Source organism: Thermothelomyces heterothallicus (assembly GCF_042370625.1).
Source record: "Thermothelomyces heterothallicus CBS 202.75 unplaced genomic scaffold P884_scaffold_22, whole genome shotgun sequence".
Classification (NCBI taxonomy): Eukaryota; Fungi; Ascomycota; class Sordariomycetes; order Sordariales; family Chaetomiaceae; genus Thermothelomyces; species Thermothelomyces heterothallicus.
In genome coordinates, this window is record NW_027192583.1 from 111,698 (window position 1) to 123,067 (window position 11,370).

Sequence of the window (11,370 nt, forward strand, 5' to 3'; positions counted from 1 at the left end):
CCTATGGGTGGATGCGCCGTCAATCAACAAGAAACTTTCAGTTTTCAACGACCTGTCACTCTCTGCAGAAAAAAAAAGAAAGAAGAAAAACAAGACCGGCTAACAAACTACATGGGAGTAGGAGTGCTTGGTCGGGGGGCAATGAAGGTAACTGACCGAGCCACTCCTGCTGTCGACCTCCAGAACCATGTCACCACCGACCCACGACGAAACACGGCCAGCCAACCCAGAAACACCACGGCGCACCGCGACGGCCAAACATGCCAATGCGACGACACCGACAAATAAACGGGCGTCGGCCCCGGCCGCTGCAACCCCCAAGAGCGCGCCAGCGGCTCCCGGCAATGGCTCGTCCCACAAGAAGAAGCCCGAGCCGAGCCTACTGAACGACTTCCTCCTCGGCCGTCAGTCTCCAGCGCGGGTGGCTGCCCAGCGCGAGGCCATCAAGCAGCGGCGCAAAAGCATGGCGGCAGATGCCGCTAACGTCCGGGAGGAGCTGCGTCGGGAAATGCGTGCGGCGGCCGTACGCAGGATTCAGCAGCCCGGGGGCGTGAGGGAGCGGGTCAAAGCATGGCAGAAGGCGAGCGCGGCAGCCATGATGCAGGAAGGTGGCGGCGTCCCGCACGCTGAGGACGTGGCCAGCGAACCAACCGAGGTCGCCGCCCACCTCCCCCCCGAGAGCGTGACAGAGGAGGACCGGCTGCGTATCAGGATGCGGCAGAAGCCAAAGAAGAAGAAGGCCAACCCTGATCAATCCGAGGACAAGGAGAACCGGGATGGCGGAGACGGCGACGAGACGGAGAAAGAGAAACCACCCGCGGGCGGGGGTACTTCCAGCAAACCGCCCGTAGTCAGATCGGCGCCGAAGAAGAGGATCGTGAGTGACGACAACTGGATGAAGGGAAAGAAAGGGCGGAGCCCGCCTCGAAACGGACCGACGGGAACGAAACCCCAGGCGGTTCCTGCGCCCGGCTTACCCAAGGACTTCCTGCAGCGAACAGCACAGAACCCGAGTGTGCAGAGCAAGATCAGAGATTGGGTGCAAAGGGTTGAAGTCCCTGAACCCCCGCCAGCCAAGGTGAAACATTATCGCCATAGAAAATCTGGCGCGACAGTAACAGTCGAAGAAGAAGCCCCAAGCGTAGTCGCTTCAGATCCGGGAACTAGGGCATCCCCGAAACCGCCACCCGCCGACGACGGTATTCGGGTAAAGCCGATAAAACCGAGGAAGCCAAAGCCCGATACGGACGACGGCATCCGGGTGACTCCGGTACGCAAGACGGAAAAGGAGCCGCTCGATGATGGCATCCGGGTGCGGCCCGTTGAGACCAAGATACCAGACGACGGCATCCGAGTCCGGCCTATCGACAGCCCCCTTCCGGATGATGGTACCAAGGACCAGTCAAACGTGCAGGCGCCCGTCGACGAGCCAACTGTCCGTTCTTCGTCACCCAGGCCGCCCTCGGAGAGAAGCGTTAGGAGTGCCAGTCCAAGCCGAGCTCGATCTCCAGATTCCCACGACGTGATTGAGGTTGAAAAGGGAGCTCAGACCGCGCCTGAAACTCCTACCAAAAGGGAGGTTTCGAAGCGGCGCTCCAAGCGCAAAAGTCATGGTCACAGTCCCAACCCCATCGTCCGAACCGTCGAACCTCCGGAAATTCGATCTCTGGGGTCAGATACCGAGCACCAAATACCTCCCCACGTGAGTTCTGATTACGAGTCTGAGATCGCTCCACCAACTGTCCTGGGAAACAAGTCACTTGCGGAGATTCCGTTTGGATATTCTGCATTCAGTGTGCTAGACCTACCACTGGGAGCCGATGCGCGGAACAGCAGCACCAAGAGGCCGAAAGCACAACGGAGCCCGAGCCTTAAGACGGTGCCCAAGGTGTTCAAGAAGGTCGTAACAGGCGCCAAGGACATCATTCAAGAGATGGCTGAGCCTCCGAAGCCTGTCGTGACCAACAAGCCGCAGAGCATCGAGTCGTGGTTGAACGACACCGTTGACCCGTTTGTCGAAGCAGCCACCACTTCACCAACTTCTCAGGAACCGGCGAGCAAAGCGCCGGCGGAGGCACGGGAACCATTATCTCGATCATCGAAGCCAGCGCCAGCGCCAGCTACAGACCCAAAGCCGGATAGTCCAGAATCTCCGCCACCAAAACGGCCTTCTGAGAACCGGCCAAGAGAGACAAGGGAGACGAGGGAGACGAGGGAGACGAGGGAGACGCGGGAGACGCGGGAAACGAGGGAAACGAGGGAAACGAGGGAGACGAGGGGGACGAAGGAGACAGCCGACACCGCCGCAGCTGGAAGCTCTAGTTCGCAGTCAAGCTCCGATGCGCAGCAAGAAGAGAGCGATTCAACGCCGAAAAAAGCCAAGACACCCCCTACTCCCTCGAACGGGCTGAAACGGAGGCGAGCAACTAGGAGAGCTGCGTCTCCAGCAAGGACAGGTGCCAAGAAGCCATTCCGAGAGATGCTTAGGGAAGCTTTCCGGGGCGAGTCTGGCGGCCATAAACTGCCGCCCGCGATATACCCAAGCTACGAAGCTGACAACGGCCCCGAGAGCGAATATTACGATGCTAGAAAGGATGAGTCGATCAACTTCCGCAAGGGACCCCATTCCGAATACTCCTCAACGTACTACTCATCGTCATCAGCATATGATTCGACCATTTCGTCAGACCTCTCCAGCCAGGGACCCCAGCGGAGGAGACCGCCGACAAATGGCGCCCATGAGCTGTCGACAATCGTGTCAGCAGAATCCAGCACCGTCAGCTCGGAGGCGCACTCCGATGTCTCCAAAACGACCATCACACAGACTACGGCCTTTACGAAATCGACCGATATCTCGAGACAGAAGAGCCAGAAGCCGGGACTTAAAAGACGTCTTACGAAGCATTCGGATCTCGTGTCTGTGCTTTCGCTGCCAGATAACGGCCAATTGGTGCCCCCCGGTCGGTCGAAGAGCATCAAGTCATCGCACAGCCTCCACCGGAGGCCGGGCAGAGCGAACAAGAGCAGGGCCGATGAGCTGCTGGATGAATTTGCTGACGATGAGCACTTTTATGGAAGGGAGCTGAAGGCTCTAGTTGACGGTGTCATTCCCGTGCTGTTGAGGGATATCATGAACGGCGATGCCCACAACACCCGCGACACCATGCCGGATGCTACGGCCAAGTCGGTGGTCAGCATGGGCATGGCGCTGGAGAAGTTGAGAGACTTCCACCGACGAGTTCCCCTCGCCGAGATACCCGAGCTGCTCGCATTTATGGAGCAGGTATCGCCGGCTTATGACCATTATTTGGACGTTTGGAGGCTCGGTTTCCAGGGTTTGATCATCAATCTCGCGCCCAAACACGGCAAGTTCGACGACGACGACTCGCTCCTGAATGCGCTTCCTCGGAATGAGGACGGCGACGTCATTGGAGAGGACGGAGAGCGCGTGGATGTCGCATTCTTACTCAAGCGACCCCTGATCCGGGTGAAGAAGATGGTCAAGTTCCTCAGGGTAGGTTGATTTCTTGCGCTCCTATCCTGACCCTTGCTGACATGCGCCATAAAGGCTGCCGTGGCAGTGACCGAGAGCCCCGAAACCGAACGGTTGCTGGCAGTCTTCACGGGCCTTCAGGAGAAGGCTCGCAAGCGACACCGAGAGGAAACCGCTCGAATGATGGATGAAGACGCAAACAACACCGACACGTCTCGGTGTCGAGACCTTCGGAACCTACTTCCGCTCGAGGGCGTAATGATCAATCCGGCGCGGCAAGTTGCCGCATTGGACGTGTTCTCCCTTGATTTGAATCATTCGAGCGGCCAGCGGTTGGGATGCCAAGTCGAACTGATTTTTAGGGATAGACCGTCCGTTCCCAGCGACAAGGGAGACATTTTGATCAGGGAGCTTGGAGACGGCACCCGATCGTGGTTACTATTTCCTCCGGTACCCCGGCAATACGTTTCTGGCCGACGGGGTGATGACGACGAGTCTCTAATTGTCATGATCCGGGGGACTCATAACGGAATCGAATGGTTCGAGCTTCTCAAGCTCTCAACAAACAGCGAGGAGCAGATCGACTACTGGCTGCGTGTTCTGGGGAGCCACCCTCTGCCACCTGCGACGCGAACCAGGCCTTCCAGCATGGTGCTAGGATCAGCATCTCCCAAGTCGGCTGCGGGTGATGTCCCAGTCGGCGAGCGAAAACTAAGCACGTCTACCTGGGGCTCGTCCGAAACAGAGAGACCGAAGACGCCGTCCGAGCATCACGCACGCCCGTCTGACGAATCTCGGTCACCACCGCCCAGGGCCCTCCCCAGGCAAGACAAGGCTTCGGACCGTTCTGAAGAGGGTAAGAGACGGTCATTCTCGTGGGAACAGCAACCCGATGAGGTGCCCAAGATTGTGAAACCGCCGCCCAACAGTACACCCTTCCGAGAGGACGGGGCGCCCCCACCACCCATTCACCGCACTCTCGGCCCCAAGAGCCCTGGCATGCTTGCCCCCCCAGTGGACTCGGGCCCTCACGGTCGACTCAAGCGCCGCATGTCATCCCCGCTGAAACACGAGTATCACCCGTCCGATATCTCGTCCGACAGCTCAAGCACCGTGAGCGACGACGAATCCGAGTCATCACAATCGTCCAGCGACGAGCTGGACGAAGACGATGTCCCCGACACCGTACCGGGATACAGCATCAAGGAAGCTGCGGCAGCCCCTGAGGAGTCTGATGCTTCGGATAATAGTATCACGCCATCCCATTCGGCGTCTCAGGCACAGCTCGGAGACGATGCGGGAGCGGAGAAGCCGGCGCAGAAATTTGTCGCCACAGTATCGTACTGGTCCAGCAGAAAAGGGATCTGGAAAGACATCAACAACGGCCAGCCAGCATCCATCATTGTTCATCCCGGTTGCATGGAGGTGCATCACATCGCCGGAGAGCACTCAGACCGTCAAGCATACTCCTTGCAGAATTCGGGCACGTCCGAGGCCGATAACAGGGACAGGGGCGCCGGGACCATCGTTCCACTTATTGCTCTGGTTTTGACACCCGTGGTCATGATCCGCCGCAGCACTGCGCTCGATCTCGAGGTCCGCAGCCCGGCGTCGCCAGGGTCGCGGCTGAAGATCCAGGCCAGCATGTTCCGTTTCCGTACGTCAAGCCAAAACCAGGCCAAAGATTTGTACGAGGCTGTTCACTACAGTCGGATGAACAATGCACGATACATCCAGCTCAGCGAAGAAGCACGCATACGATCGTTCGGGCAGATGCAGTCGTCATTCGGCGACGGGAGCGCGGATGGCGACAGCTCCAGCCGTCGACGCGGCTGGCTTGGACGCAAGAACAGCTACCGCGCGTCCACCCGAGCCCCCAGCGTCTCCCAAGGCAGCGTATCGACTACGATTTCAGCAGCCAGCTTCCTCCGGCGCCTCATGGGTGGAGGTAACAACGATTCGTATGACATCGACGAGTCCACCCTCGATAGGCAACGCCCCAGCTCGGCACCAATCCCGGGCGGCGGCGGCGGTGGCAGCCTCTACACCTCCAGCTCCGGGTCCGGGTCCGGGTCGGGCTCCATCACGCCACCGCGCAGCGGTTCCGTCTCCCTCTCCAACTCGGGCAGCCACAGCCGCTGGAGCACTGGGTTCGCCAAGCCCTTCTCGCCGGACCAGCCGCTCGAGATCCGCTGCCACCTCAACGTGCAGAACAACCGCTGGCTGGACAAGGGCGACTGCATCCTGCACATCAGCCGCCCACCGCCGGGGGTGCGTCAGGAGCTGCCCCTGTACCACGGGCTCGAGAAGCGCATCATTGTCACGCACGCGACCAAGAAGAAGGCGGACCGCCCGCTGATCCTGCTGGACGCCGTGCTGGGTTCCAAGTGCTTCACCATGCTGGGGAACAAGGGGATCATGTGCAGCGTGTGGGAGAACCTGAGGGACGAGGAGGGCAACGTGGGCGTGGCGCCGAGGAGCGGCGCGATCGCCGGCAGGGTGACCAAGTGGTGCTTCCAGTGCAAGAGCGGCCAGCAGGCCGCGTGGATCATGCAGCTCTTGACGACCGAGGTGCCGGGGCTGATGATGGGCTAGATCTTCGGGGGCACTCTTGACCTTGCTTAGGTGTTTTTTCTTTCTTTCCTCTCTTTTTTTTTTTTCCCTTTCTTTTTATCATGTCACACGCTACAAGAAGCAGGGCTATACTTCTTATTCTTTTCCTTTGTACTTCAAGTGGGGTGAATGGAGAGGGAGCATAGATAGATAGATAGATAGATAGATGCATAACTGCATGATGGTGGTGGTGCGGGGCTGGAACCGGGCGCAGCTTGGTTGTGGTAGGAAGGTCGGGGAGTTCTGGCGATGGGATGTCGATGGGATTCATGTGGAGGGCGCTGGAATATTTTTTTTGCCTTTGTTCCCCATACTTCTTGCTTCTCTCCTTTGTTACTTACCATCAATATACCCCTTGTCTGGCGATGGAGTTGATGTCATGGGTTGCATTATAGCGGATGGGTTTTTTTTTTTTTTTTTTTTTTTTTTTTTTTTTTTTTTTTTTTTTTTTTTTTTTTTTTTTTTTTTTTTGGTTTGTTTTTTCCCTCTGTCAGCTTGACTTTTTGTCGGCTACGGTGGCCGGTTGACATCTGTGAGAGCACTCTTATTAACTATGCGCCTGTGTCGACGTCATGGAATGGTTGCTACACAGTTTTGTGTTTTGCTTAGTTACTGCGCATTACTATGTAGTCCGTACTGCAGAGTCAGACCTTTTAGCGCCCTGGTTTCGCCGCGCAGAGCAATAGGTAACGAGAGTCCGGATGCGTAAACATGTGCGGTCCCAAGACGTGCCATCTTGGGAATGCACGGACAATATGGAGTACCTTATTGACCAACACGCAGTAATCCGTACTTTGTTTAGCCCCTAGTCAGTCTAGCCCACCATTCCTATTCTGGAACAAAAGCATGCGGCCCTCTGATGCAACGACGCGTTTCCTTGCGCGACCACACACCTCCGACTTCCCTTCCTTGTCAACCTACGACTTTCCCGACATTTCGCGCATCGAACGGCATCGCTGAGGGCATCACGTTTCAATCCCCGTTTTTCCGACATCGCGCGAATTACAAATCGACCAGAATTCCCGTCTAACTCGGTCGTCCTGCGCTGCAATAGCGCGATCGCCTCCCAAAATGGCCGACTATAACGCCATGAAGGTTCCCGAGCTGAAAAAGCTGCTCGCGGAACGGGGCCTTCCTCATACCGGCAACAAAGCCGATCTCATAGCCCGACTCACAGAGAACGACAAGCAGAAGGCAGCCGAGAGCGCGGCCGGTAAGATTTCCCACCTCTCCAATCGGCGACTTGGCCGCAGCACTCTTCCATGCACCCGCCGCTCTGTCGCGCCGGCTCTCCCCGGATGAATCGAACACCTTGTTTTATTTTTATTTTTTATTTTTCTGGTTGATTCGGGCAATTGAAATTCGTGCGACTCGCGCGGTCGCCGCTTTAACATTACCCATGAAACGAACCCTGCGCTGACTCTGCTCGCCTCCCCCCCCCTTTTTTTTTGGTAGACTCCAAGCAGCCCCCTGCCGAAGACGAGATCGACTACGAGGATGACGACCTGCCATCCACCAAGAAGGACGCTGCAGCCGAGAATCCCGCCGCAGCCGCGCCGGCAGCAACGGAGACAAAGAGCGACGCCGCTCCGGCACCGGCGCCCGCCAAGACATCCGAGACCACCGCCGCGGAAGGGGGCGACGCCACCACGACGACGACGGCCAAACCAACCCAGGATGGCGACAAGCCCGCCGCTGCTAGCGCAGGGGGCGCGGCCGCGGCGCCGGCCCAAGGCGAGCGCGCCGGCAAGGACGAGAGCAGCAAGCCGGTCTTCTCGCAGAACCTGCCGCCGACCGACGCCAAGTCGGAGGCCGAGAAGCGCGCGGCGCGGGCCGCCCGCTTCGGCACCGTCGCCGCGGACAACCAGCAGCAGCAGCAGCAGCAGCAGCAGGAGTCGGAAGAGGCCAAGAAGGCCGCGCGCGCCGCCCGCTTCGGCCTGTCCGGCGACGCCGTCTCGGCGCTCGACAGCGCGCTGCCCGACCGCCCGCGCAAGCGCGGCGCTGCCGCCAAGGAGGATGACAATGAGCGCGGCGGCAAGCGGGCCAACCGCGGCGGCGGCAGTGGTGGTGCTGGTGGTGGGAGGAATCATCACCGGCGAGGCGGGAGGGGGGCCGGCGGCAGGAGGCAAGGGGGCGGCGGCGGCGGCGGCGGCGGCGGAAAGGGAGGGAATAAGGCGCCCGCTCCTGTCGCGGTGGACCCCGTGGAGAAGGCAAAGATGGAAGCGAGGGCGAAGAGGTTCGCCACTACTACTGCTACTACTACTACCACTGCTGCTTCATCTTGAGGTCGGTCGGTCGGTCGGTCGGTCGGTCGGTCGGTCGGTCGGTCGGTCGGTCAGGGTCTGACAGATCATGACAAACCCACGCTGTTTTCTTTTTTCTCTTTTCTTTTTTTTTTGTTCGCCCCGGTTGGTCATCATCGGACCCTGTCGGAAACGGGAGGAGTGGTGGGTCGCGAACGCCAGCTTTGGGGCCTACCAACGAATCAACTACGCTTCGCCTCCTGCTCTTCCCCTCGGGCCCCTGGGGAGGATCCAGTTGACCCTTTATGTTTCTTGCGCTATTTGGCCCGATGTTCCTCGCAACCTTGTTGGTGATTGGTGAGAAACATATGTCAAAGGTGAACGGATGGGGGAATATTGAAAAACGATTTCTGGTCCGGGATACAGGCAGGGGACAGGGATGGGGATAGGAACCACGAGCTTCTGTGTTAGTTGAACTATTACATACCCGCATACCCGCAGTACTGCAGCCAAGTTTCTCCAGTTCATTGGTGCCAATGGGGCTGAGGCTGATCAGGCGAGATATCGACGGGCCAATCCGACAAAATAGTGTGTTTTAGTTGGCCTCCGCAATCTCTGACTTGTGCTCCAATAGAGAGAGGATGGGTGATATTGCGGCTTGTTGGAGATCCTGTGGCAGCAACTGGCGAGTGCCGACTAGCAAACATGGGGGGTGTTGCTAAGATAACGTTAACCCGGCATCACATAGGATGACGATGGGCTTATTCCGTTTTCATTGCCCGAGGGTTCGTATGATCTCAATGGTACTATCTACTCGTCCCGGTCCACGGCAGGGAACAACAACGTGAAGAGAAGGGCGAGCAAGTCAAGGGGCCTGAGCACCGGGAGACGTGGGAATTAAAATAACAGTTCAATGGCAGGTCCAATTCACAACAAATGCCCCCCCCCCCCCCCCCCCCCCCCCCCCCCCCCCCCCCCCCAACCCGACGCTCGTGGAAAAGCAGATGGCTTGGGAGTGAGCATAAAAAGAGGCGATGATTGCCGCAAATGATGATGACCCAAGCTGGTAGGGGCTGGTAGGGAGCGCGATAGTTTGTTGGATCACGATCCTAACGTATCACATTGTGGAGAATATTCGCGGCATTGGATGGTCGAGGATGTAGCCAGGACTGACGACGCGAAAGGGGGATGGAGGAAGGGGGCATGCCATATCAGAAATTCTGACACAGTCCGAGTCGCACGTCGTCAAATGAAGGTGCGGAAATGGTCCTGGTAAGATGGGCTGATAAGGGCAGATAGGCGGTAGCACAGATACGGCCGGCCAGTCAGCCCCGCTTCTCCTCATGTAGCCCGGAAGTCTCCTGTTCCGCTCTCGGCTGAAAAAAAAAAAAAAAAAAAAAAAAAAAAAAAAAAAAAAAAAAAAAAAAAAAAAAAAAAAAAAAGGGGGGGGGGGGGGGGGGGGGGGCTATGTCTGTTGTCGGCCACGGTCATAGGTCGCGTCATGCCGCACTCCTGCATGCCTTTCCGGTCACTTGATCTCCTGTTTTCCCCTCTTCGGGAGGAAGACCTGTCGCCATCGGAGACACGGCAAAGAAGGGGGGAAAAAAAGTCCCGGCATGGAAATGCTGCTGGAAACATCGTCTCTCTCAGCGTGTGGTGCCCGAGCTAGTCCGGACGCGGGCCGGGACGGTCCTTGCTGACCCAACTTGGTTATCAACGGGACGGGGCGCCGGCTCAACTCTATGCTAAGATGCTAGTTCACAAGACAAAAACAAGGACCGCCCGGTGTTGTCCGCGGGAAGGAAGAACGGGAGCAGGGAATAGGGGGGCAAGGTGTAAGCGGCACTAGCAGATCACGCGCCGTCATCCTCGGTATGTGGCTACCCGAGGGCGCTGTGGTTCATGTCCTGAAGTGTACCAGGCAGGGGATTCCCGGGATCCCTTTCAACATGCGCGGCCCCGTCATACCAGACCGAGATGGTCGAGTGGAAATGAGAAGGCCAAGCCTATCTGGTTGAGCAAACTGCCCAGGCTTGTAGATCAGAGTACTATGTATGTTCCATCTCGAGTTTCGATGCATGTACTGCACCACAACCTGTACGTTGGCAGAAATGAGCGCAGGCAGCACACAAAATTTTGCAGTTTTGTCGCTCCCAGCGCTCTTGTCCGACAGCTGATGATGGTGTCGCGCAACGTACCTGTGTACGGATACTCCGAGTCGTAATCCGTACAGGTGCCGGACAGGTATGGTATGTACACAAGGTACCTACCTACCTTACCTCCACTCGAGTGTGGCGTTCTGCGTTCCGCGTTCTGCGTTCTGCGTTTCCAGTTCCGGTCACATGTAAGAAATACGGCGTCGATGATTCTGCGCGACGAGTCGTGATTGACGGTTTATCTGCAATTTGGCAATCTCAGCCAACAAGGTGATGCGTCAAGATGCCGCGTTCAGCTCTGCTAGGCAACGCCATGGACAAGTTCGCAAAAATACCTTCATCCAAAAAATATGACATTGGAGACTGCTGCACACCATCTGCCATCTTCTGAGGACTCCCAAGAACAGATCGCTGCATCAGGGGCAAGCCTGAGCTTGGCGCAACACGGCCCTGGCGCTCACCCCACAGAAAGGAAGCGCCTAGTGTATGGTTGGAGCCGCCATTGAACATCGCAACCACATAGTTAGTTGTCATGAATACGGTACAGCCCAATATCTAGAAGCATCCTCTGAGGCAATTGCTTCGGCCGATTACGCATCAACCACTATACACCTAGGTACTGCAGGAATGACGGGCAACTAACGTTACGCGATGGCGAAGTTGTTTTCGGAGGCAGCCAGTGACGATCCACCATTTAGTTGAGCCACGTCAACCAGCCTCAGCAGCGCTGGGGTATGCGCTAGACCCAGAGATCCGGGCTGTGGCGGAGCACGCAGATTCGCGAAACTCTCTTTTTCAATGTGCTGTTGGCGATGCCCCACTGCGAACTCGCCACACTTGCGCGACCCAACGAGCCGGTGCTGCA

At 57.6% G+C, this 11,370-nt stretch overlaps 2 protein-coding genes across 2 annotated transcripts; both read left to right on the forward strand.

Moving 5' to 3' along the window:
- Positions 1–151: 151 nt before the first annotated feature.
- On the forward strand, positions 152–6,470 carry P884DRAFT_228660 (uncharacterized protein). The gene is made up of 2 exons (XM_069439726.1): positions 152–3,514; positions 3,569–6,470. Exons 1-2 carry the CDS (start codon positions 188–190, stop codon positions 6,086–6,088), a joined length of 5,847 nt encoding a protein of 1,948 aa, XP_069295308.1. The 5' UTR covers positions 152–187; the 3' UTR covers positions 6,089–6,470.
- A 522-nt stretch (positions 6,471–6,992) lies between these two features.
- On the forward strand, positions 6,993–8,522 carry P884DRAFT_59686 (uncharacterized protein). Its single transcript, XM_069445977.1, has 2 exons — positions 6,993–7,319; positions 7,562–8,522. The coding sequence occupies exons 1-2, from the start codon at positions 7,178–7,180 to the stop codon at positions 8,389–8,391; spliced, it is 972 nt and encodes a 323-aa protein (XP_069295309.1). The 5' UTR covers positions 6,993–7,177; the 3' UTR covers positions 8,392–8,522.
- Positions 8,523–11,370: the final 2,848 nt, after the last annotated feature.